General features: G+C 38.8%; 3 protein-coding genes across 7 annotated transcripts in view; 2 read left to right on the top strand and 1 right to left on the bottom strand.

Annotated features, from left to right (window-relative positions):
- Nucleotides 1-2,850, top strand: part of DNAI4 (dynein axonemal intermediate chain 4) — a 74,130-nt gene extending 71,280 nt beyond the window's left edge. Inside the window, 1 exon segment of the mRNA XM_045199382.2 lies at nucleotides 712-2,850. Coding sequence (XP_045055317.1) covers nucleotides 712-762 — 51 coding nt within the window. The 3' untranslated portion in view covers nucleotides 763-2,850.
- A 4,894-nt stretch (nucleotides 2,851-7,744) lies between these two features.
- On the top strand, nucleotides 7,745-10,120 carry INSL5 (insulin like 5). Its single transcript, XM_024565390.1, is given in 3 exon segments — nucleotides 7,745-7,898; nucleotides 7,901-7,918; nucleotides 9,888-10,120. Coding segments are annotated over 3 exon segments (405 nt in total).
- A 2,446-nt stretch (nucleotides 10,121-12,566) lies between these two features.
- Nucleotides 12,567-27,845, bottom strand: part of DYNLT5 (dynein light chain Tctex-type family member 5) — a 33,636-nt gene continuing 18,357 nt past the window's right edge. For 2 of the 5 annotated variants that reach the window (XM_045199554.3, XM_045199555.3), the window contains exons 3-5: nucleotides 27,463-27,554; nucleotides 20,376-20,500; nucleotides 18,901-19,541 (exon numbers count right to left, since the gene is read on the bottom strand). In XM_045199554.3, the coding sequence (XP_045055489.1) occupies nucleotides 19,338-19,541; nucleotides 20,376-20,500; nucleotides 27,463-27,554 (421 nt within the window). In that variant the 3' untranslated portion in view covers nucleotides 18,901-19,337. Of the gene's footprint in view, nucleotides 12,779-17,029; nucleotides 17,246-18,900; nucleotides 19,542-20,375; nucleotides 20,501-27,462; nucleotides 27,555-27,845 lie in introns of those variants that run through there. The other 3 variants (XR_006656199.3, XM_024565361.4, XM_045199556.3) reach the window with 3 other exon arrangements.

The raw sequence follows: 27,845 nt of genomic DNA, 5'->3' as shown, positions 1-27,845 counted from the left end.
CATTCTTCAGAGTTTTAACACACTTTCATATACGTTAGCTCATTCATCTCTCATAACAATGTTTAGAAATGTATGTCAAATATTTCCATTATACATTCAAGGAAACTAAGATTCCTAGACATAAGTGATTTTCTCAGGATTACTTTGACTATGTGATTGAGAAATCTCCCATCTTCTGCGTCCAATGCCCATCTCTTCACTATATCTTTATTAAAACTAACCTCCCATCTTTGGTTTCATCCTCTTACATATGATCATTTTACCGCTTTCACACAAAGATCATTATTATTAAACGAAATACAAAATCCACATAGAAATTCAGACATTTTACTCTTTCTAAATCAAGTACTACAGATCATGGAAAATCCTAAGATATTAGGATTAAAAGTTATTTTACAGATGAGAAAACTCAGGTTTATGCATTAAGTTAAACAGGAGCTGCCAAAATTGTTTCTTTACTGAATCCTTGTAAAACTGTTTTATCAAATTTCAATAAGAGAGTCTTTCAAAGGAAAGAACAGGTTTATACTAGGAAGTAACTGTTATTAATTATTTGAACTTACCTTGATGTGTTTCCTTTTTACAATCTTATTGGATGTCTTTTGTATGTGTACCACTAACATAAATTTTAAATGACATTTTAAAAACCACATTACCTCTTAACTTGTATTTTATTGCATTGTAATTGTGTGACTTTTTTTTTCTTTTCAGAGAGATATGATAGATACTTTGCTTGGACCCAGGTCAAACCAAACAGGATAATTCGTCATTACTGATAGACCTTTTCTTGTTATTGTTTTAAAAAAAAGGAACAGTCTGATTTGGATGTAATAACCTGGAATTTTGATTTTAACAATGTTTAATGTATAGCTTCTGTTTAAATTTAATATAAATTTAATTAACTTTTATTTCAGAGATATATGATGAGTTTTTTATCTAAGCTAATTTTAAGGATATTGTTGGGATTTTCTTAATTTTTGAAAGATATTTCTACTCTATTTCTTGATCATATCCCAAGTCATATACATGTCTAAGTATAAAATGTCTAAGTATGTTAGAAAATTATTATTCCTTAGAAGAAAAGTTGGAAATTATTACAATTACTTAAACAAAGATCTCTGTTAAGACAAAGTTCCATACACTTAAATTGATATGTAAAATTATGCAGGTGTTAGCATTTTGAGAATATTGGATTCTCATACTCAACTTTAAATCAAATTATATCGTCCTAGATCTGAGAGCTGCGGCTATAGAACTTTATTAGATTATTGGACAAAGAAAAGACACGACAGCAAATGTTCAAACTGCAGTTTGACCAGCAGGCGTGAGACTCCGGAAGCAGTGAGAAGGGACTTATCAGGGCACCCTCCTCTGCACACCCAGAATTTGCTCTGGGTTTTAAGCCCGGACTTAAGTGGGCCCGTCGAGAAAATAGAAAGTTCCTGATCTATACTCGTAGTTTGCATCAGGGTGTTATTTTATAATGGGTTCTAGGGCAGACTTGTGGAAATAGAAGGAGTGGGAGTCAGTAGCTCCTCCAAATATAGATTGCTGACAGTCTGTTCCTGCCGCTTTAACAAGTCCCAGGCTTTGCTCACTGCGGCTCCAGGACAGTATGGCCTATAAAGCATGTGAAGTGAAGAGGACAGGATAAGGCATTTAAAACTCACTAAACTCTCAGGAAAAATGTGTATATTAAAAACAGAATCAGTGCAACAGTGGGAACTACCTTTTACAAGTGTCGATTTCTTCAAAGTGTCTGTTTCTTTGGAGCCACCCTGTAAACAAAAGCGACGCAACTTTTAGGCCGACTGAGAGCTCAGGTCAGGTTATAAGGGAGATACATCTTCTACGGGTGTAAGTCATGGTGGTGCCTCCTCTTGTCTTTCTGAAAAGGCTGGACTTTCCCTAACACTTTGTGTAACAAAATAAAAACCTGATTTCATTGAAAAAATTGTTTCTTTTCGTTATGTATTTTTGATCTTTAAAAAATTTTCACATATTCTCCTCTTGTTGCTTGCTCATCAAGCCTAAATGAAAAAATAAAGCTATTTTATACTTCTTGGATCCTGAAGTACTAACATTATTCCATTCTCCCTTTTTCAACCCTGATCTTGTAGACTCTCCCTTACTTTTAGATTAGCATCAAATTTTTACTTTAAGATTTTGACCTGAGACTTACAGAAACTGCAGAAGGTGTTATTTTGCTGGCATTCTAAGCTGGCTTTGGATTCTCACTAATAAATTCTACTTACCATAAAAATTTTTTAAAAAGCTAAGACTTCATTTTTTGGATCAATTTTAGGTTTATAATACAATTGAAAAAGAGGTACAGAGATACCATCTGCCCCAACAAATGCATAGCTTCCCCCGTTATCAACATCACTCACCAGAGAGGGGCATTTGTCACAACTGATGAAATTACACTGACATGATAATCACCCTAAGTCCATGGTTTACATTAGAGTTCACTCTTGGTGTTGTACATGATACAGGTTTCAGCAAATGTATAATGACATATGTCCATCATTATAGTATTGTATAGAGTATTTTCACTGCCCTAAAAACCATCTGTGCTCTGCCTATTGATCCCTCCCCTCCCCTGCCCAGCGACCACTGATCTTTTATTGCGTTGATAGTTTTACATTTTCCAGAATGTCATATAATTAGGATCATACAGTTTGTAGCCTTTTCAAATTGGCTTCTTTCTCTTAGTAACCTGAATTTAAGTTTCTTTTATGTTTGTTCTTGGCTTTATAGCTCATTCTGTTTTAGTGCTGAGTAATATTCCATTGTCGGCATGTACCACAGTTGATTGTCATTCACCTACTGAAGGATATATTGGTTGTTTTCAAATTTTGGCAATTATGAATAAAGTTGCTATCCATGTAAAGGTTTTTGTGTGGAATGTTTTAAATTCCTTTGAGAAAAATACCAACAGGGTTGCTGGATCATACGGTAAGAGTATGTTTGGTTTTGTAAGAAATCCCAAAACTGTCTTCCAAAGTGGCCATACCAATTTTCAATTCCATCAGCAATAAATGAGAGTTCCTGTCACACCACATCCTCATCAGCTTTGGGGTTGTCAGTGTTCCGAATTTTGGCCATTCTAAGAGGCATATATTACATACCTCTTAGAATATATGTGTGTGTGTGTGTGTATATATATATATATATATATATATATATAGTAGAAGCTCATTGTTTTGATTTGATATATAGTAGAAGCTCATTGTTTTGATTTGTGTTTTCTTGATCACATATGATGTGGAGTTTACCATGAAGTTTTAAGAATTGAATGAGAATTCTGCTCAGCTGTTAGCCATCTCATTGGTCCCTAACAAGCACACACGTGCACACAAAATACCAGTGGGTTGGTTGGGGACCTAAGGAAGGAGTTGTTGCTGGGCTAGCTTCAGGCTCCTGTTTCGTGGTAGGTAGTGGTTACTTCATTCAGTCATTCTCTGTCAGGTATTTCTCATCCAGAACTTAGATTATTGTGCGAGAGTAAATTGTTAGCTGCTCTTCCAACTGCCATAGGGAATAAAGATTGTGCTCACCACTGTATAATTGTGGGTCATATTTAGTGTGTTCATTTAGCTCACCTGTACATGGACACAGACAGTTATAAACGAGAAGTAGAACACTTAGTGTTTGCCCTATGTCTCAGTAAGAGTCTCTATAAAAGAAAGTATTGAATTATACTGTGAATAGATTCAGTTCTCAATACACTGGTAATAATGTATACGTTAAAATTCTCTACAGTTTGGAAAACACTTCCATGTCTATCCACCCTTAGAGCAATCCTGTGAGACAAATGGGGCAAGTGGTTTTAATATTATCCTAATCTGTACTTTCCAGATGACATAATTAAGGCTTAATGAGGTGATACAATCTACCAAAGAGCATACATCTGGTATTGGTCAGGCTTGAACTCAAATTCAAGGGGTTTTTTTATACATTTCCCCCTATTGTGTAGTAAATGGTTAATGCCTGTGAAGTTTGCTGGGGTATCGTACATCAAAACATAGGAGTATATATCCTTCTGTAATTAAGATTTTATTCCTAAATGGTAATGGTTGAAACTTAATTTTTCTCAGGTTTTTCCTGCTTATCACACTGGCCCCCTGTATCCTTTCTGTCGGGAACACTCTCCTCCCCACCCCTCCCTTCATTTCAACATGTCCGCTCTTCACTCACTCTTCAGATCTCAGTTCATATCCCATCTACTCAAGAAAGCCCTTCCTGAGCTCCCTCCTGCCACCCAGCCAGTCTAAATTTTGCTCCAAGTATCTTAAACATGAAGGGAAATGTGAAGTTTCTGCAGGACTGGGGCCGCTGAAGGCCTGTGGATCCACAGAGTAGACCTTTGTCCTGCTTCTAAACAGCAGAGTTCAGGAAGTAGTGCGACCTATGAGGGACCATAGGTAACCTCGAAAAATGATTCACTATGCAGTGAGTGATGTGTAGAGTCAGCAAAACTGCTGGAGCTAAAAAGCCAGGCAGCTGAGGATGATGATGATAATGACCCAGCAAGAAGCAACTTTTATTTATTTATTTATTTAAATTCTTTTCCATTACAGTTGACATTCATATTAATTAGTGTCAGTGATACAGTATAGTGGTTAGACTTTTATATGACTTACAAGGTGATCCCTCTGATAAGTCCAGTATGTACCTGACACCATACATAGTTTCTACAATATTATTGACTATTTTCCCTATGCTGTACTTCACATCCCTGTGACTGTTTTTGTAACTGCCAGTTTGTACTTGTTAATCCCTTCACCTTTTTCATCCAGCCCACCAACTCTGCTCACATCTGGCAACCATCAGTTTGAAGAAGCAACTTTTAATGATAGAGTAAGATACTAGAATTCTGTCCTGGTCAAGGGAAGGAAGCCAATTCTGAGACTGACATTAACTTTTTTTTTTGCATATTGTTTGTTTCACCAGCTGGGTGGAATGAAGACTTGGACCTAGAAATTGAACTATGGAAAATATATTTCAAGTTGGATACTTGAGTTTTAAAATTGAGACTCGTACTTCCTGTGCAAGTATTTGTGTGATGATTCGCTTAGCGTCAGCCTCATCCCCTGGACTATGAAAGCTCCTCGAGGGGAGGGACTGCATGTCTTGCTCACCGCTGTATCCCCAACACCTCAAATGATACCTCCATAGAGGGTTTATTGCAACAGGTATTCGCTGACTGGGTTATCAAATGAATGGGAGAATTGATAGCTTTGTGCTTGCCCCGTGTTGTAACATGATCTAATACTTTAAAAATTATTTCCTCCATATCCTAACGAAATATCTTACTATTACAGAGCACAAAAATGTTTAACTGTGGAAAACATACAGAACATAAAACTAGCTTTGAAAGTTGCTAAATGTAGGTTACAGCTTTGTTTGTTTCATAACAATATAAAAATCCGTTTTGCCCCCTGGACAATAACTAAACACAGATGGATGGTCACTGTTTTTAAGTAAGTATTGCTGCTGCTTTGTAAGATTGTGTTTCCACTGATCGTTCGGGGCACAATCTACCTCCAATGTAAAGCACTCAGCAAGATGCCTGGTGTGCAGTCCTCCTTTCGTTATCCCAGACCACATCCCCACTTTTTCGTCTGAGAATCTCTTTGCTCTTTGCAGCTGGCGGGCTCCTTGCTGAGGCCCACTCCTCTCACGGGAGACACTGACTGTGCTAGTGGCTGCATTCGTTCCTTTGTACAACATTTGGGCTTTGTGACGTGTTTGTTCAGGATTTAGTAAAATGTTTAAACCTACCTGTAAGTCCATAGCACATTTACTAAGCCTTCACTTGCTTAGATGGGCATACCCAATTGGTAATAGAACTGAAAGGCTGACAGTTGACGTGAAACTAATTCCTGGATTAAACAGAAGGCAGGACATGTCCATTCAGTTGGAACATATAAAAGATGGTCATGAATCTTATAAAAATGAGCACTACTTTTTTGAAATTGATGAAACATTCATGTAACATCCGGAACAACTCATGAAAAATGTGCTTGAATAAGTCAACTATTAAAAGCTATGGTGCTATCATAACAGAAAGAACAACGCACCCCAGGATATTTTAGGGATCCAACATCATAACTCACTGATAAAAGTCGTATAGAATTTTCCAAATTATTACACATATTTCAATTATTTATTGTTTTATCCATTTTTAAAAGCACAAAACAACAGTGGAAACATAAAAAGAAAATGACTTCCCTGTCCATACAAAATAAAGCTGTAAATATATAGTATTCTTTTCTAAGATTATTTTAAGAAAATTTTTAGCTGCTCATTTTAATTCCTACTGATAGAACATTTTATTTTTTTAACTTTTTTATTTTTTAAAGATTTGGTTTATTTATTTTTAGACAGAGTGGAAGGGAGGGAGGAAGACAGGCAGGTTTTTGATAGGGCATTTAAAAAAATTACTAAATTGAATGGTAAGAAAGCATTATCTGTAAAATTATGCAAAAAGTTATCTAGGTAAATGGTATTTTAACATCCATTCTACAGATATTTGTAGACTAGAAGTGAACTAGTTTTGAGGAGGAGAGAAGGAGTTTCAGGTAGAAAAAACAGCATGCACAAAGGCCTACAGAGAAAGAATGTGAACTTTCAAAAATCTTCGAGGTGTTTTCAGCTCAACCTTTTAGAGTTTGGTAGCATCTAAAACCCGAACAAGGCTTCTCTACAGAAAAACAACGATGTCACAAGAAGTATGGGTGAGATCATTTCAGCCAGATGTCACAGACAAGGAATCAACAGAATTAACTAAAAAAGTACTTGTTCGATTTGCTAAAAAGTGAGTCAACAGTTCTTTAAGATCTAAACTCCAGCATTCTCAGTTTGGGTAAGAACTCTGCAAGAACTAGTGCTTCAGAATGTTGACCAGAAGAGACATTTCATTATTTAGCATTGGGGGAATTATGGGTTTATCTTTCTATTATAAAAATGTGTGTTGCTAAAAGCATACCTAAGAATGAAAGATAATAAGATTCTAGTCAGAGAATTTCTCCTGTATTCTATCTTTTCTAGTCCATACCAATCACGAGGGAAGAAGATAATCAACAATTATTGACTTTATTTTGTCAAGCAGGACACACATTATCTCATCAACTCTAGAAAGTAGTTACTTTAGCAGCACAATTTTACAGAGAAGGATTCTTGGGGAAGTTACATATTTTGACTAAGATTCTAGATCTGGCAAGTGGGGAACCAAGATTCAAATGCAAAACCTGAGGACCTAAATTTTTAAGTTTACTTTCTCATTGCTTTGACGTAAATGTAGATCTCAATACTCATAAAACCCTTATGACATAGGTTTTCCATTCTAGAGATACTGTTATTGAGGTTTAAAGAGTTTAAAACTTGCTTATGTCACTAGGTACGTGGCAAGGCTGCCATTGAAATTTATGTTGGCTACTTCCAAAGCCATGAGTTTTCCATGATGTCTCCCAAGATAGTGTTCCATTTATTGTCTCACGGACACAGCTGATGTTAAGGGATGGTGCTTAGAAGTGACTGAATAGCTAGCAATAATCATAAAAACACATGATGAAAACTTCCTGGTGTAAGCTATATTCTTAGCAAATATTGTTAAAATGGGGTTCTGACCAATAAAATGTCAAGAAAGTTGGTATAAATTGGACAGCAGTATGAAGATAACTTCAAACTTGATTTGGCCATATTCAACATATTAAGATCTCATTTGATCCCCAGCCAAATGAAGGCCTCCATTTTCACTTTATTTCTATTCTCTGTCCTACTTGCCACCTCAGAAGTGACAAGTGTGAAGTCTGTGAAGCTCTGTGGGCACGAGTATGCAAGAACAGTCGTCCACAGCTGCGCTAGCTCCAGGTGGAGAAGGCACCTGGAAGGGCCCCTCAAGTCCCGCAAGGTAACTTGCTGAACTCACATGACTCCCTCATTCACTTTTTTCAGGCTTCTTTTAGTACCTGTTCCTCTAATTACTGCTACGCCGCTTCTATATCAATTTAGGGGGTTATAATTATTAAAATAAACTGAGTTGGTCTTGGGAAAGAGATGAGCTGGCTACCTTTCAAAAAATAAAGACCCCCCCCTTTTTTTTTGTCTCCAGCTTAAAAATCATTTCATTGCATAACTTCTTCGATGCGCTCAGCATCTATGGCAGGTGCGACGGGGGACAGAAGTATGTAGTTTCAAGGGGCATGTCAGAGTAGCAAGGTTCTCACACGTGGGTAATTAGTTGGAACTCAGGCTGGTCTAAATTAAGGATGGGAGGAAAGAATCTGTTATTGAGTACGTATAAAGTGTCAGAGAGTTTCACGGGCAACATTTCGCTCAGCCTTCTGATAAGAAGTCTGTGAAGTAAGTGCTATTACCACCATTTACCGTTTTACCGAGGACGAAGTTATCACCCGGGCAGCACGCCGTGTGGCTAGGACGCCCACCAAGTCTGTCTGGCTTCACGAGCGGAGGTCTCTGTTTATTCCGCACTGTGTCTCGGGCGGGAAGAAGAAGACGGTGGACTGTGGTAAGATGTGACAGGACTGTGGCGTCAGTGGGGTTTGACCGAGGCCCTAAAGGAAGGATCTGTAGCATTTGGGGAGATACCAGGAGTGACGTGAAGTGAAGTTCTGGTGGGAATTCCAGCAGTAGGAATGACCTGATCCGAATTTTGAAGATAGGAACGAACCTAATGTGTTTCAGAAATAGTGAGGGAACTGATTTCTCTCTGCATTTCCTCATTTTTCCAATTCAAGTAACTTAGAGGTTTGACTGGAATTCTCTCTGCTAATCTTATATAAAGTGTGAGGCAGAATTTGCTTAAGATTCTACTTTAATAATCAATTGTGTTATATTTTATCATAAAATGTTAAGGAAAACGTGATTGCACAATAAGTATTGCAATCACGTACATGATTGTAAAGGTTTCCATTCAGTTTAAAATGACTTCAGTAAACAAATATATATATTTTTAAATGACCCACTGTTTTTATATTTTAATAGGCTAATTTCTTGGAAAATCATGAACTTTCCAACCCCACTTTAATATTGAGAGGGTCAGAGTTACTAGATGTTAACAGAAATAATAAGGGTTTTTTAATCTTAAGAGAGTAAGTATGATTTATCAGATTTGTGATTAGAAAATCCAAATTCACTAACAAAAGCACATTTTTTGTATCTACAAAACACACAAGGCAGTGGAACGGATGTCTGTATAAAGCTATCTCTTTGTAACACCACTGGCATAACATATTTACTTAGCCTTTTGCAGGTTCTCAGAATATTTCCTCATATTACTTGTTTGATCAGTTACTGGCTTACCAATGAGCACTCATTCACATGAGTTTTCTTACTGATTGCCCATGTGCTAGGTACTAATAAGTTTAAACAAAGTTAAGAGTGAAAGAACAACATCCTGACAAAAAGAAGGAGCCCCACTTTTTATTTTCAGACACAGAAGTTCAAATCTGCTCTTCCTTACTGATCAGCTTTGCAGAGTGTACATGGGGTGGTTTTGCGTCTGTGCATTTTTGGTTGACAGCATGGAGCTAATATCTTCGGAGGCTGCAGGTCGTGGAGCAGAGGTAGCCAGCACAGCTGAAGTCAAGCCTTGCCTTGGCTACTCTCTAGCTGAGCGACACTATACAACTCTCCTCCCTGTACTCATGTTTCCTCCTCCGTAAAACGAGGAGGCTGGAAAGTCTCCCCAAACTGTCTAATCTCTCTCAAACCAGACCAACATTGCTTTTTTAAAAAAGTGATGTGTATGGTTCAATTTCCTTTCAGAAATCCAATGTATTTCCCCAAGAGTAGAACTTGGTAGCTGCCTTCCTTGTCAGGGTCCTCTAAAAAAGGTTTTTTTTTTCTTTTCCATACAGCTGAAAGGGAAAACTACTTCCAGCTTCCAAACGAACGTCAGGTTTCTGAGGGAAGCATAGCACACAACCTTCTGAAGGTAAATTCCGCAGGGGAGGAGGGTCTTCAGCAGGGACAGCTGCCCACTGAAGGGCTTTGGGGCACAAAGAAGCATTCGGTGACGTCGAAACGAGACGGACAAACTCTGTGCTGCACCAGTGGCTGCTCCATGGCTGACCTGAGTGCTCTTTGTTAGGACAGGAGCAGATACCCAGGGGGTGGCAGAGGTTTAATCCCAGTATCTTGCTGCCCAGCACACTTGCATTATGTAATTTAAATATCGGCGTTGGGGAAGGCAATGTTTCTTTCTTAAAAGTTGTGTATGAATGGTTAAAGCCACACTGAAGTCTGTTTTCTTCCTTTCCCAAGACGACTGCACTGTTCTCAAATTTTAACTAGTCCCTTGAAATTTCAAATGCTGTATAAAATTGCAATAAAAATGTCATAAACAAAGCTTTATGTGATTTTTTAATACCATTTAGAATTTTTAAAATAGCAGAAAATGCTAATGATAGAAAAACATAAGAAAATTAACTGTTATTTCATCAAACAGAAATAACTATCCACTCTTAACTTTTGGGTAACTGTATATTACTATTGAAAATTAAAACATTGATTTATTGTCAGGTATAAGAATCTAAACAAAGTGCTTTTCTCAAAGACCCTTAGAGTGTTCAATAAATATTTCTTGATACTCATGCAGCTATTTGAAATTCTAGTTGAGAACAGCTTAGGGCATAGATGTATGAATCAGCTTCCACAAACAGTTAAAACCCAGGAAATGTCTGAGTAATAAGCTCCTCCCTCTAATCTGGGCCCCCTTGGTGTTGCCTCCCTTCCGCTGAGATAAAAAGATACTCTATTCTCATTCTGCAAATAGAGAGACTAAGGCCTAGATTGGCAGGTCATTGTGATGCAATTAGATGTTTTCACAGACAAAACAAGCCGAAACCAAGTTTTCACAGAACTGTTTTCATTTCTAACTCTGACAGTCAACTCCTCAGTGGGTTGTAACATTAGTCATACTCTGTCCATCTGAAGTGCTGCTCTCATGGGTGCTATAGTTTGTGTATTTAAAATCCATCTACTACATATTGGGCACTTAAACTCTGTCAAAACATTGTGCATAGCGTTTAAACATTTTACTTCCTGTGTTTGTTCCAGGGAACCTATGAGGATGGGAGATGGGATGGTGCTTCATCCCTGTTTTGTAGATAAGGAGACACAGGCACCGTGGAATTAAGTAAATGTGTCCTGAGTCACACAGCTAAGGAGAGGTGTTATTGGATCCAAACTCAGGTGGCTGTGCATGAATAAAGCAGTCACATTGAACCGTGCTGGTAGTCGATGTATTTGTTATTAATCATTAAATTTATCAAGTATAACTAAAGCTTAAAATTTTTAACGCTTTAGGTCCCTCGTCACTTCAAGGCCAGAGTTGAGAAGTTGTGGCAGAGACCTCATGGTTTACAGAGCTTCCAGCTGGCTGTTTTTCCCATGAAACACCATTATTTTTCTTCGAAGAAAGACTGAAAACAGTGATTAGTTAGATTCGGGTGTTTGAAATTAAATGAAACAAGATTTGAAAATACACAAAAGTGAGCCTGTAACTTCAGGAGAAACTACTGACAGTGTTTGTTGCTGATGATAGAAGTCAAGGTCACAAGCGATTTTGGGAAATGTTTATTCACCAACATGAACATCAGTAGTGACATTAATGAATTTGATTTTTTGATATTGTGTAATGAAATGCGTTAACGTTTGTAAGATCTGCATAACTCAGTGAATCAAAATTTTCCAAATGATCAATGCATGTTACAGAACCGTGAATGTGTATTCCGATGAAAATATAAATAGATAAAATAGTCTTACATTATATATGTATATGATATTCTTGATCATCTAAAGAGTTTTATTCTATTACATATTGCTTATTAACTTATTTTGTTATAAATTGCTTCTGAATTTATCAAATACCTATCGAACTTTATCATATGATACTTTTTCTTTTGTTAAGGTGAAGAATTATGTTGATAGTCTTCCTTATGTTGAAATTTCTCTGTATTCTCAAATTAAATCTATTTAATCATGCTGTAATATTTTTTAGTACTCAGAATGACTAAATTGTTAATATTTTATTTGGAATTTTTATGTCTGTGTTCATAAGAAAAATTGATCTCTCTGTTTGGCAGTGAAGATTAATCTAACTTCATAAAATGAAGGTATTATCTATTCTTTAGAAATTTAGAAGAAAAAAGCTATAATAGTATATTTTGCTTGGTGACTTAAAAAAAATTCACTGCAGTGTAATACACATACAATCAAATGCATAACTTTTTAGTTTTTACTGGAATGTGGTCACACTTATTTGGTTGTTTATGTCCATGGCTGCTTTTGTGCTTCTGAAATGGGAAAAGCCAGTATTTGTGCTGCTGAAACCAATAAGTAGAGACAAGGATTGAATCTTTATGGGCACGTTATTCAGATGCCAGTGATCTTAGAAGATGGTGGATTATGTACCCTCAAAAACCATCTTAACATCTCATCTCAAGCTGACCATCTTTATAAGGAGAAGAAAAGGGGAGTTAAGAGATTTGGAATTCAGAAAAAAGTAGGAAAGAGGTTTGGAATTCAGGGAAAAAGTTTAATCAGATAAAAGCTGCACACCAGCAATTTTCCTAGCATCCCTTCATCAGCTGACCACTTTATCTGCATTCTGGTCGAAGGACGTCCTCTCCCTGGAGCACTTGGCTCAGATACCATCTTGATGGCCTGCATTCTTCCAGGAGCACAAAGGTTGAACTGCTTGCAGGCCTCCTGTTGTCAGGGTAGGTCTGGTCATGCACTCCAGTTCCTGGAACAACATCTTTCAATGCGCATCATTAAATTTATCAAGTATAACTAAAGCTTAAAATGTTTAACTCTTCAGGTCCCCCATCACTTCAAGGCCAGAGTTGAGAAGTTGTGGCAGAGACTTCATGGTCTACAGAGCTAAAAATTATTACTAAATGGCCCTTTATATTTTGCTGACATGTGCTCAAGAACATTTTAACTTCCTCGGGTTGACCCAGCTCTGTAGAGTGGGTTCTTAAAAGGCTTTGAATGTGTTTATGAACTAGATGCAAATTGGCTGTTTTTCAAAAATGTTAACTGTCTTGCCAAAGTAAATTTCTTGTTAAAATAAATTCCCTAAAAGGAAAATATAAAGATAATGTATTTTTATAATTATCAATATTTACTTTTTAGTTTTAAAATGAAAAAATGACTTTCTAAGCTTAATATTTGTTATATGAATTTTAAAATGATTTCCCAGCACCCCCTGCACAATCAGGCTGGGTATTCATTCTTTTTGATTGTTAGACCATCCACCCTCATCTTTGTCTGTGGAAGCAACAACTTTCCTTTGTTCTATTACAAATAGAAATGGAAGCTTAGTGCTCCCATACTGGTTGTACTGGTTCCTCGCCTTGCTAACTAGGGGAAAATAGCCCAGGGGTGGGTGGGTAACCATGAGTTTCAAGTTATATCCTGCACTAAAATTAAAAAAAAAAAATGTGTGCCATCAATAAACGAGCAAGGAAAGAAACTGAGAAGAGATTATAGGAAACTTTAATCAGATACTTAACATATTTAAGCCTCAATCTGATGTGGTACTTGAGAGTTGGAAAATTTTAGTTTAAGGTAATAGTTAATAAGCTTAGTAGTTAATGTATGTAGAAAGCTATTGTTTCAGGAACTGAAGGTAAGGCCCCCATCCCCTGACTGCAGGAGACCACAGTCATTGACCTTTGTGTTCCAGAAAGGACCTTAAGCAATCAAGGTGGTATCTGAGCCATTGTGTTCCTGGGAAGGACAGTCTACCCCCCAGGACACAGGACACAGATAAAGAAAAGCACTGATCAGCGGATGAAAAAATGTTAGGGACAGCCCTGGACTGCAGCTTTTATCTGATTAACCTCTTTCCTGAATTCCAAATCCCTTACCTACACTTCTTTTTTTTTTTACCTTGAATTCCAAATCCCTTACCTACACTTCTTTTTTTACCTTGAATTCCAAATCCCTTACCTACACTTTTTCCTCCTTATGAAGAAGGGTGGCTTGAAAGGAAAGGTAAGAAGGTCTCTTAGGTACATACCCACCGTCTTCGCAGATCCCCAGCCATCTGAATAAAGCGCCCATAAAGACTCATTCCCTGTCTCTGCTTATTGGTTTTGGTAGTGACAGGCAGCAAAAACGCCTTTTCTGGTTTCAAATCAACCTTCTAGTTGCATGTGTTCATGCATATGGAGAAGGAAGAGAACTTATAAATTCAAATGGACTCTAGACAGGGAAAAATAAGTGGCAGTAAGCACGAGCAGTGAAAGGAACTAAGAAAGTATGGAAGTGGGAAGAGGCAGGACCTCTGAGTGGAAGAAGTGAAAAAACTGGCAGAGATTAGGAAAAAGAGCTAAATTTGAAAAAATGAATAGGACTTTATAATAAATGTTACTTTGGGAGAAATTATTTGTTATTCAAAGACAGTAGTAGAAGACAATCAAAACTTTGAAAAGAAAAAAACCAAGTAATCTGAGATTACATTATGTTGGTGAGCAGAAACTGCTAAAATATATGCTCAATTCTTTAGGAAAACAGGTTCTGCAGGAAGAACTTGGATATCAAGAGTAAGCTTCTGTGGTGGGTCAGACATTTCACGTACATTTTCCCTTTCACTCTGGAGCGCAGGAACAGAGTAGTGATCGTTGATCCGTGAGAAGTAGTGATCATTACTATAATCATTTTTACCTGTGAGAAAACCGAGGCTCAAGGCACTGGCCATTTTACCTAATGTCACACAGCTAGTGAAGATCCAAAGCTAAAATTAGATGTTTGTCTGTCAAATATGTGTTTAAACAAACAAACAAACAAAGCCCAACCCCCAAAGCCTGGACTACACTGCTGTTCAGGACCAATGAGTTCAGAAGACAGCCGAGGTGGATGCAGCGGGAGGAATGTTTGGTGGATCTGGCAGGGGGACCAGACCACCTCTGCTGCTTGTGTAAACCACACATAGGAGGGGATGAGAACCGGGTCACAGGAGGTGAAAGTGAAAGTAGCAAGGAAAATCTGAGGTGGTGGGTACAGGCCACTTCCTCAAAAATTTGAGAGCAAAAAAGCACAGTAAATTAGCAATAACTACTTAATATTGAGTTTTCTTAATGCATTTTTTGAAATAATATCTAGAAAGACAGGTCAGGTAACAGTCCCAACAAACAGTTCACTCTCTAAAATGCTAGATTTAAAAGTTCTAATTCTCAATTGTTTTTTCAATCACTACCCTCTACTGAATTATTCTCAAGAGTTTTTTTTTTTTTTAAGTCAATAAACTGAAGTAGTGCTTAAGTTCCCAGCACTTAATCTACTGGACTCTATTGTAAGTACCTCCTAGAAAGCTTTCTTTAAAGTTGTTCTATTAACAATCACAACAGACAACAAACAGCATTGATATTTCCATTCAAGATGCTAATATAGTTTTGAGAGAGAATCTTTACATTTCCTATGATGTCTGATAACAGAAACGGGTCATACAGAAATTTTTTAGAGTGAAGATCAAAATGAAAGCATCATTTAATTTGTTTGGAGGGAAATTTTTCCTATTGATTTTGGGGGAGGGTTTCCTGTTGACATTCCCAGGGTTAGCTGAATTTTCTGTAATTTGCTCTTAGTACTGACTATGCGGCTGAAGCTGCTGCTAATGAATATTTTATAAAGCAGGAGGAAGGTGTAGGTCTCAATCTGGATGACTGCCAAGTCTAAATCTCTCACCTTGATGCTGTAGCTCAGCTCCACTTCCACTTTTTCAGCTGCCTGAGAATATCTCTGTGTGAATGTCCCATTATCAGCTTAAATTCAATAAGTACAAAGTCAAACTTAGTATCTCAATCCTCAAACTCTCCCTGCCGACTTCCTTGTTTTTGCAAACAAGACCATTGATCTAGTTGCCCACACTCAAACTTTCAACTGCAATCATAGGAGCTACTGTCGACGGACGGCTTCCTATCAGGCACTGTGCTGTTAAGAGCTTAACAAACATGTATTTTCCCTTGTTTTTAGCAAGCAGAGGCAGTGCCCCACATGCCCCTCCTAGCCATCCCTTTGAGTAAGCGTTCTGTCTCATGGGGCTGGCCCAGACAGCAGCCGCCCCACCATCCCCAGCCTGACTCCAAAACCCTAGGACGTAGGTATCAGCATTATCACTACTTCAAGGTACAGAAGCTGTGGCTCAGTGAGGTTAGTAATTTATTTAAGTTCACTTACCTAGTGACTGGGATAGCAGGATACAGAACTGAGACTGCAAACATCCAGGGCTCAAAACTTTCAACAGCCTTGACCTGTTCCCTTAAAGTCACCTGACTTCTCTTTCCCCTGTGACGGATCATGAAGACTCGGTCCCTACAATGTCCCATACAACTGGCTTCTATTTTTCATTTCCGTGTCTCCTCTTAGTTCAGCCTCTCATTACCTCTCACCTCTCCTGAGTGGTCTTTCGGTTCTCTACTGCCAGATTTATTTTAAGGAGTCACTTCATGTATCCTACTAGCTGAATGGAAATGAATGGACAGCCTTCGATGACTACCCATGGCATTTTCTAACCCAGACATTCAGGTCATCCACCATGAACCCTTGCAGTCTCACCACTTATCTTTATAAACACTGTTTTCCACCCAGTCTAGACTTCTTCCTGTACTCTGACCTCCTCTGTCTCCTGAAATTCTACTTATCGCCTTCATAGTCTAGACAAGTACTATCTCCCTCATGAATCTTCCCTTGATTCCCTTATTTGGATAAAGATATTCTGGAATTTTCTTGTAAAAACATATTCTAGCCTGGGCTCTGGCCACTTGTGTCCTTATCATCCCTGCAGGACCCTGGTCCCTCCAGGGTTAGACTGTGTGTCACTAGAATGTTTGGAGCTGGTAGGCAGGTAGTATAGCTCAGTTGTTGCACGTGCTTCTTACTTGGAAAGTTAAGATGTATTAAATTTTATTATGAGGTGCTGTCAGGGTGTGTGGTCCATGTATTCACAATGTTTTCAGTCTAGTAAGGGGAAAAAACTATTATTTAAAAATTAGCTAGGGAACAATTAGGAGCTCACCTGTGAAAGTGATGAAAGAAGAGAGAACTGGAGGAAGGAATGGATGGAGAAGGATTTTGAGAAAAGGTGATACCCGGGTTTAATGCTGAAAGTGCAGAAAGTTGCTGTAAGTGGAAGGGAAAAAAGGCAGGAGTGAAGGTAGAGATGGGTGTGGCCGGTCTGGGAAGAAGGACAGCACTTTACGAACACCTGTTGAGAGAGAAAAGTACAAGGGAAATTCAGGAAGTTTCAAAGGAAAACTATTCCCTCAAATTTACAGTGTCATTTCATTTTTTAAAAGTTTAATTTAAAAAAGTGATATATAATTAACATTATGTAATTTTAAGGTGTATCATGTGTTGATCTGATACATTTTTATATTGCAATGTGCCTACCACTATGGCATTAGCTAACACATCCATCATATTTCCTACCACAGGGTTTTTTGTGATAACTAGTTTTCTTCCAAGTTAGTCCCGACTAGTGAGCTTTAACTATATGTTCTTACTCATCACTGACTATCTGAATCGCATACAGCACATGGCAGTGCACTGGGAAACTGCTTCCTTTTTGCTTTTTAACAACCATCTCGTTTTACGGTTTGATTCCTAACACAGCCTGGGACAGATGATAGGAAAATATCATGGATAAAAATTTAGAACTCCAAAAAAGCCCATTTTTATAAAGAGTCTCTACATACTAAAGAATTTTCTTCATTCTTATTTAGTCAGGCCAAGTTGTTCTATGATTTCCCCTGTTATTGTTCCAAGAGAGGAGGTGTTTGCAGTTGTGCGATGAAGCTACGAAGCTCATTTACTTACTGTGTTTATGACACAATCCAGGTTCCAAACTGGCCTACAGAGACTGACAAGTATTGGTTTTGATAAATTATTACACAGACATAGTCCCACTAAGGCACTAACAGAAAAAAATAACAAAAATTGACTAATTCATTTTGAAAAGCTACCTTAAAAGCCAGAGCAAACAGAAGGACAGGGGTTTAGACAGTATATGTGGTTTTACTATGTGCCATTTTGGGGAAAAATAAGACATCAATACATTTTAAAACAATAAAGTGCTGCCTGTTTTCCCACTTGTTAAATTCGTTTTGATATGACTTACACGTCATTTGTCTCTTAGAACTATAGCGTTGCTAATTTTCTCCATATGTGTACAATTTGTCTTTGACCTTTAACAATGTCCTCTAGCAGCCCACTTACCATCCAAAAACAATGCCACGGAATTTTACGTGCACACAAATGGCGGAAATCTCCATAAAAATAAGTGATCCGTGGCCCAAGCTACATTAACCATCAGAATTAATGAGCTATCTCAGCCCTGTAAATTTTAGTGCCGTCCATCCAAAACCACACCGGGTCACTTAGTACTAAGTTCATAAGAACAAAATAGTAAATACACGTTTTATTTGTTAAGCAGCCAGCTATGTATTTTGCGTAAAAGTTTGTTAGCCTAGGAAAACCTATTCAAAGACACATCAGGCAGTGTATATGCAAAACCGGTGTCTCATTTGAATACATGATTTTATGTGTTACAAATACACTTACTATTAAGCATCATGTATATTTAATAGCACAATGATTATTCAGTGCCCTAAAAAGGTTTTGTTCACTTTATAGTTTCCATTATTGAAGAGCCGGCACTCAGTTCTCCCACACTTTTGTCAAGTGCAGGCAATCCAGAAGAGCTTCTAGTTTTAGCTGGCAGCCCCATGGGACCACGATAATTGTTGTGAAATCATTAATTCTACCTCAGCAGCTTCAACTGTCGGGTCCATGTAACAGTAATTGCAGCTAATGAATGCCACTCAATTTATTAAGCAGAAAATGAAAGCCAGTGTTCTTTTATACGCAGCACTGAGACATATTAACATTTATCATCTGTGTATACCATGTTGAATATTCTACTGCCATTTATTGGTCAGAGTACACAGCCACATTAAAAAAACACAAAACTTCTCATTAAAAAATGCAGGAAATTCTAATTCTTTAATGGAAGAGTAATTAAAATAGTTAGTGCCGAAAGTAATATTTAATAAGAATCTATGTCTATGGAAAAAATCCAACAGAACAAAAACTTAGTTCCTTCTTGAGGTAAACAAAATTCTTTCTTGAGCCACCCTCCCCTCCCCCAAACTTTACAAAAGCATTTAAAAAATCCCAAATCTTCTAGTTGTTTGAAGTAGTAGTGTTTCTTTTTAAAACTTGTAGTCAGTAAAACTTTTGTGCCCTTAGATATAGCCTATTTCTTGATTTAAAACAGTTACTAGATTTCTTATTTTCAGTCACTCAAAGTAAACTGCATAGACATTTGCAAGAGCAAACAGTGAAGAATTTCTGAACACATACGATGCGAAGTTGTCACTTTTAGGATTCCAGAGGCACCTGCTCCCAATAAGGATGCTCTGGCCACTCAGTTGTCCGATGTAAACAATCACTATCAGCTTATAGCGTGGGATGGTCAAGTCCTTGACCTGCGCTTTAATAACCTAGAATTTAAAAGGAAAAAAAAGGCTCTCACTTACTATAGCTACATTGAAAGAATATTAATCTTTATCACAAATATAGTGGATTTGATTTAAGAAAATGGCATAATCCACTGCAGATACTTTCAATAACTGTTGCAGAGCTGTAACTGTGATTCGCTTCAAGTACTCGTCTTCATGAGATAGGACACTTACGGAGAAAGTAATAGCACCAGCAATAAATCTACATTTTCTAAGGCACATGAAAAAAACTGTAATCCAGAAAACAGAATTGAACAGATTTATTACATTTTTTGAAAATCTTGTTAAGATGGTTTCCCTTCAAGAAATGTTGGCATTAGAGTTGTACCATCCTGTTCGTGTCTAATTAACAGACCGTATATCTGGAGACTCCTGCAATATGACTAATCATAAATGTTTATTAAAGACTTGGTTAGAAAAAAGCAAGTAGAGAAAACCTGACAGAGTACCAGCACCTTAGCTGATAAAAATGGAAATGTATTTAAATGTCTGTGGTTGATGGCCATTGAAGCTGCCTCGGGGGAGAGAAATGATCATTAAAATATTTTATCTTTTATAATGATTTTTAAAAAATAAATGGGCAGTTTTATACATTTTTAACACAAAATGCATGTAAATGATGTACATAATGATTGTTTTAGACAAAGGCTTTTACACACATAGAATATGACCTAATAAATATTTAATAAAATAAAATATATATAAGCAATTTTTTCTGCTACTGCAAATTAATTGCCTCCTTCAAAAAGTAAGGGGTTGTGCTTTTCAGCAAATATTCTAGTTACAGTTAACACTTGAGGCAAAATCACACATTACCTCAGAAATCGTTTTAGTCATCTGTCTACAGAGCTCTGGTTCATATTGTTCTTCTTGCAGATAGTTAGTTAACACATCTTTCAGAATATGATTGACAATAGCCACAGGAAAATGTTTGGTAGGCCCTGAAAATACAGACAGAATTTCTTTCTAAGAAGTCATTTCATACTCTACCCACCCACCTCATTGGCTAATCAAGAGTACAGAAACACGGAGAGACAGTGAATCCTCTGTGTGGCCTTCATTTGAGGAAAAAAGTAGTTGTAATCATGTTTCCAGTCAGTTCTCTGGCAGAGGACAGGACAGTGCGCTCATCCATTTACCAGGCTACCTAAAGAGTGTGCTCAGCCACCGAGGGTTGACGTTGGCAAGTATCCCCCCTCCTGGTTTCCACTGTTACCAACTGACTTCCAAGTCTCAAAACCTTTCTCCCCCTTCAGTCTATCTACCACGTTGCAACTGGACGGATTGCTCTAACCGCAGCTCTTACTGCGATATCTCCCTTAGCAAGGCCTAACGTTCAGCTCCCACCCAACCTATAGCCTCTTCTCCCACCATCACAGCTCTTCCCACGGAGCCTGCTTCGTCTCACGGACTTCACCTGTCTTCTAAAGGATGCTTGTACATTTGCACTTGCTCTTCTTTTTAAATGGAACACTATTTCCCATCTTGTTTGTCTGAGAAATAGCCATTGTTTCAAGGCCAGCTCGAAAGCCTTCTCCAGGTAGCCTGCCTTCTCTCTTCAGATAAAAATCACTCCTCTTTCTCTGGACTCCCAGTGCACTAGGATCCCACTGTCATCCTCGCTCCTAATCTGCCTAACAGAGAAGGCATACCTGCCTGTCTTCCCAGTGACACGATAAACTGGGTCAGATTTTATCCTCTTCAGAGTCTAATACAATGTGAAAGACACAAGAAGTGTTTAATACATGATTTCTGAAATAAAATAGAATTAAACACTCATAGATAACAATCATGGTATAGATCATGGCCACCTTTATTGAGACTTTTCTACATGTTAGGCACTGTAAGAATTTCATATTTATTACTTTATATAATCTTCCAATAAATATCTGGGGGGGACTCTGTTATCTCCATTTCACAGGTGGGAAAACAGGTCGAAATGCATTCTGTAACTTGCCCAGAATCACACAGTGGCAGAGCTGGGATGGACTTTCAGATTTATCTGACTCAAGAGCTCATATTCTTAACCCCATTTAGTCGACATTCAGAAGAGAAGCTTCAGATGGATCTTCTTTATCCTGCACTCCAGGAATCTTACCTGTGCCTCCTGAGAATACCAACCTCATCACCTTTCTGTCACTCTACAACACACGTGCCCAGGGCCTGGAGCACAGAGATTCAATCGTTATTTGCTGAATTGATACCGATAAAGGAATGAGATCAAGAATTATATTTAATTCTATTTCAGTAGTCCTCAGAATCTGTAAAGTGTTTATTTTTAACTACTGTGTCAGTCAGGGCCTGAGGGAACACAGGACACACTCAAGGCAATTCCAGAAGGATTTAATAATAAAGAGACTACTTAGAGAAGCCTGAGCAGGATGCAGGAAATCACAAAGGAAACAACCTCTTGGTTAGTGAAAGTGAGGGTGTTACCCTCACCCTACCCCAGGCTCCAGGGATCTGATGAAGGAACTCTTCCTAGATCCTAGAAGACACATGTGAAGTAGACTCCCTTGAGAGCAGTTTATGTCCTTCTCTTGATGGATGAAAACAGCCTGAGATGAACCCACAGGCAGGGTGGGGAATAAATACCTAGCTCACACTCCTTCCACACTGTGACTTCCTACTGAAGATTCCCATTGGCTGAACTTAACCAGAGGGTTACAGCCCATGCTTGTAGTTGAGTTAAGTCAGCCTCCTGAGGTTCAATGAGTAGTATTTTAATTTTGATGATTCTACAGAAATTGTTCAATTAAATTTATGCTAGTGTAGGGAGTGGATCTGGACATGTAAAACAGAGATACCTTATATAATGAGTGAGATGACTAATCCCAATACTTAGTCAGCAGGAATCTCTGTTCTACAGGACAGACATAAGCAGTTATCTGCCTGTGACAGGTTGGGCCCGATTACTCCTGCCTCATGGGGTCAGAGGGAGAACTCCAGTCCCTGTCAGCCTCGGTGTTGCTTTCTGTGGATCTTTTAGACTTCTACTGAAAGATTCTAGTGAAGTGAGGCTAACTTTGGGGGTGATTTTTCCCCTTTCTATTTAAGAAATTTTAAAATATTATAGCTTGGACTAAATTACTTCTCTCTTTTTCATTCCCTCCCAACAAGTACTCATACTCCACATCTATTATGTGACCTACATCACTCACATGAAACATGATCTAGTCATGCGTTACCGGAACAACAGGCATTGTTCCCTTTGAAAGTGGTAAATTCCTTCAGTGAAGTTGTTTGTCTGCCTAGTATACCTCCCTGTCATCTGGGAACAGCATTTCCCTTTCCAAGAACTGGCCCTCTTGCTACATTAACAACACGTTTGATTGGCCCAGAGGTGGCACTTGCCCCAGGCCAGGCCAATTAGTCCTTTCTTGGAATTTTTATTTCAAACTGGAACTAGGGTGAAAGAAAATGTCAGGCTCTTTGTGTGGCAAAGTTATGACGTGGCCCTTAGCAATGCTGGAGGCCATGTTTCTAAGGGTAGGAAGGACTCAGACCAGGTGAGAGGATGTGCTCACATGCAGCTTGGTGCTGGGAAGATAGAATCCTGGTGGCACTCGAGTCCCTGTTTCCAGTAGCTCCCGTTGTTCAGCTGTACCAATGTCCTTTTTGCACTTTGCTTAGTTTTTTAAAACCTCATTAACCAGATTCTATTCTGAAAATATTTTGAAGTACAGAAATGAACTTTTCTCACTTCTTTGTGACTTTCCTCTATACAGCCAGAATCAGCATTGCCTTGCTCAGGAGGGATGCTGAGATGCAAGGAGAGAAAAAGAGTCAGTGTTCAGCTTTTGACTTCCCAAATAAGCTCCTGAAGCTACTTTCAGAGTCAACTGATGTGAATGTCAAAGCTTTTTTTCTTTTCTTTTTTCTGAACAATTTTTTTTCTTTAGGAGGAAAAAATTGTTTTAGAAATCAAAAGTTAAGGATCTGAAGGTCAGATGAATAAAAAAGAAAGAAAGAAAGAGAAACTTCTCCATAAAAATATATTTAAGAGAGAATAGTTAAAAATTTGGTTCTTTAATATAGCGTGTGGTTCAGCTTCTTCAAATTGAAGTAATAAGAATTACCACATTATTTTTTGTTAGATTAAGTGAGGTGAACTATTTAAAGTGCTTAGAACAGTGCCTGCCACATACACAAAAACCACTCATTAGATATTTGAGGTCTGTCCAGAAAAAGTCCAGCCATTGTTAATATAATGAGAATGGTTTGCACAACATCGAGGTAACCTGGCAGCCAAGGAGAATGGACTGGAATACACATGTGTGAACAATGACGACTTCACTGTACTAGTCAGTGGAGGTGGTAGGTGCCATTGAGTGAGCATGTGTATTGTGTGGCCATCACATTAAAAATGACTAAGCAAGTAGAGCAACGAATCTCCATCAAATTTTGCATTAAGCTTGAATATTCCTCCATGGAAAATATTTGGATGATTCAGAAGGCTGCAGCTATAGGCAACTGGTGATTGGCAGCTTCATCACCACAATGCACCTGTTCCTGTAGAGTTTTTGGCAAAACAGCAAATCACTCAGGTGACTCAGGCCCCCTTACAGCCCAGATTTGACACCCTGGAACATCTAGCTTTTCCCTAAACTAAAATCACCTTTGAAAGGGAAGAGATTTCAGAGCAACGATGAGATTCAGGAAAATACAATAGGGCAGCTGATGGCAACCAGGAGAACTGTGTGAGGTCCCAACGTGACTACTTTGAAGGGGACTGAGGCGTCATTGTCCTATGTACAATGTTTCTTATATCTTGTATGTTTTTCAATAAATGTCTCTTTTTCACAGTGCATGGCTGAATACATTTACATTCATTCTTGGTGGCTATAATTACTCAGATAAAGGGAGGTGAAATATGCTAAATATTTAAGATATGTTTAGATGATACAAATATTGGATGGAATGCAAAAAAAATACACACTATAATGCTGGTGATTGATGATTGGCCCTCCCACCCCACACTATTCTGGTCAGTATGGCATTTTGCGTATATGAGAAAATCTTTACCAAAGGCCCATAGAGTAGCTTTCAGATGCAAAATAAACCCAGAGGTAAGTAGAAGTTGAAATATGTTTTTGATTTTAATAAGATGGCTAGTTGAATGCTTAAAAAATGTATTGTCAAGCATAAAAAACTTTAATCAAAAGAGAATAATTCAGATGACTTTTTGTAAAAAATATGAAAGTACTATGTATAATTTTATTTTATACACACACACACACACTCTAAGGTATTTGGAAAATCACTTTTCTAACTTGTTCCAACATCCAGTACTTGTAGAACTGATAAGATGATTTAGTTTGTTTATCTGAGGAACTATAAGTTATGAAAATATACCTTAGGAAAAAGAAACACACGGCTTTCTATTTCAACTCCTTTATCTTATTGGAATCTGATCCCAGCCTTTCAGTATGCAGAACCCCAAATCATAGGCGCTGGATGGCTAAGACCGTTCAGTTATAAGTGGGTGACAACTTCACCCAAGCTCAGCTTGCCTAACTCAGAAGTCAGAGAGTACTCTGGATTTAGGGCTCAAATGACGACACTAGGATAGAGTTCTTTCTCGGTCTCAGGCTTCGCGTGAGGGCAAGATAGCAAAAGCTGCCAGAATGCCTACGTTCTTTCAGGTTTCAGGGCCTGGTCTGCGTCTTCACCAGCTGAAACAATGTTTCCTGAATTGAATATCAAGGCTTTGATTGGCTTGACCAATCAAAGGGTTCTATGCCGTCCCAGAATCAGTCACTGTTACATCTCTGGGGCCAGTGTCAGCTCCAGCAGAATGTTATGGGCCCGACGTGGTAACGATGGCTCCCCCACCAGACTGGGCAAGGTTACCAGAAGAAGCATGAAAGTGTATTGCATGGCAGGAATGTTAGCTGTCTGCCATAGCACTATGGAAATACCAGTAGACTGCCTAATTACGGAGCCTTGTAATCCATGTTGTCTGGGGGATTGCTGTAGAAAACTCGCTACAAGGCCTAATGGGATGTGCTGATGGTCTGTAATTTTCTTGAGGTTACCTGCCACAGGTGGAACCACTCTGGCCCATAGAGTCTTCCTTTGGTCATTGGTAAGCCTCTGTGGAATTTCTATATAGCAGTAATTATGTATCGCTTCAGATAATAGTGGGCAGGTACACGTTTAGAGAAAACAAGTGGGTCTATGAGGAAACATGAATGGGAAAAGATAGTCGCCGTGAACTCCATGGGGAGTGCAGGGGCAGGTGCAAAGATCTTTGTTTTGAAAGATCTAAACCCTCAGTTGAAGGGATAAACATTGCTGTCGACAGGGGACTAGAAATCATTCGCCTCTGCCTGGATGGCTTTCCTCTCCACCCATCAACAGCATTGGTTGGTTTTGCTGGATAAAACTATAATGCATATCTCTTTTATTTCAAATTTTAAATATATACTTCATTTCTAGTATATATAAAATAACTCCACAAGATAACCCCCAAATATTCAGTGAACTGCTTAATTCAGCTATAGAGTGCACATCAGTGCCTCCCAGTGCGTGGCTTGGTGTTCAGGAAACACTGACAAAGAAAAGTAGGCAATGGGAGTCGGTCCCATTTGGCAGAGGAAAAAATTAAAGCAGCATCAGGAGTCAAGTGTCTTAAGACCCACCCCCAGGCCCAGTAGAGGGCCAGGCACAGGTGTGCCCCCTTGGGAAAATAGGGGGCCCTCTGACCCCCTTGCCTGGCCATCGGACTCCTCCTTTTAGACCTAGGAACTCTTCAGACAGAGTCAGGGAAACAGGAATGCTCGACCCGGGGAGAACGTACGACACTTTGCAGGGTGTTGTAACACAGGTCCTGCGCTGAACTCAGCTTTGGCTAAGGAACAAAGAAGAGTGTTTACGTGATATAGTTCTCAGTCCCCAAGCACGTACTCCTTTGCTGCTGGCCACGAATCTTCCCCAAATCAGCAGGCACCGAGCCCCAGCTGCAGGCCCAGCTCTGCCCCTGACAAGCTGGCACACAGCTCCTTCATCTGTAAAAGTGAAGGGTGGGTGATATGAGTTCTTCCTGACAGGGACTGTCTGAGGATAAGGCATGATGGATGGAAAAGAAAATTATTAATGTAGATGTAGGCGTTACTTCACCCTGAGCCTTGGCTTTCAATGTCTTGCACCCCGGCTTTCCAAGACACAGTGCGGGCATTAAGCCCAAACGGACCCCACCCTGGTCACGGGAGCCCTGCCAGCTGCACTTCACTCTCTGGTGACCTCAAAGCATTTTCACGGCTGCCTCCAGGAGGGCAGGTCAGTGGTTGTGTGTGAGCACAAGCAGACCAGGAGATGGCGTGAAGGGATCCAGACTTGACCTGTCTCCACACGTATGACCCCTTCAAACCTTCATATTTCTTTAAGACATCCCCCACCTCCATTTTTCCCCGTTGGCTCAGTCCAGCCTCTTTGGGGTAGGGGAAGCTGATCAGGACTCATGTAGCATTAATCAACTGTGAATTGTTGAGGGTTGAGGGGCCTCCTAGCCTCAATCCCTGAGGGTGAGGGGGTATTCCTGAGATTTCTCCTTGAGGAAAGCTTGTCCCCAGGTCTTGCCAAGGTACTCTCTGTCCAAGCTATCTCCATGGAGACATAGTGTTTCCCAGGGAGAAAGCTGGGCTTCCAGCCCATGGAGACCTGCAGCCTTGGTGCTGCAGAGTTCGAAGCGTAGAGAACCCTCTGAAAGCAATAAAGTTTGGGGTGATGACACATAAAAAAAATAGAAGACATCAAAGCAGCATCAAATCACTCAATTAATTAAGATCCCTTAGATTGTAGTAGCATTGAAGATAGTGCCAGGTTATCAGATATTAACTTAAGTAAATATCATTCACGAAATTAGAAGTTTACGATAGAAGCAAATGATAAAGTAACACACCGAGCTGATAGGTGTTTTCCATCTGAACTGTAAGGCGAGAGGTAACATCACGCTGGCTAGGGTCATCCATGTAAGACACGGTACTCACAGAGCTAAAAGCAAGGAAGAAAACAAATTCCAATAGTTATTACAGCAATAATAATAAAACACAGCGATGCTTTCAACAAAAATGCTACCAAAGTAAAATTTTCTCTAAAAAATTTCAAGCAAGTCCCATGTAAATATCCCAGTGATCTGCTTAAACCATCTGAGAAATGGGAACATTAAAGTGTAAGGAGGTCTCAGTATAGTGTTTGAAGCCCAGTGCAGTGCTCGGGGCATCTGATTGTTAAGAAAGTGTCCGTAGTTGGCCTGTGGGCAGGGTAACAAAATACAGGTTTCAA

The sequence above is a fragment of the Desmodus rotundus genome, chromosome 3 (assembly GCF_022682495.2).
Source record: "Desmodus rotundus isolate HL8 chromosome 3, HLdesRot8A.1, whole genome shotgun sequence".
Lineage (NCBI taxonomy): Eukaryota > Metazoa > Chordata > Mammalia > Chiroptera > Phyllostomidae > Desmodus > Desmodus rotundus.
The sequence above is the reverse complement of the archived record's forward strand: the minus strand, read 5'-3'. Positions and strand labels throughout refer to the sequence as shown.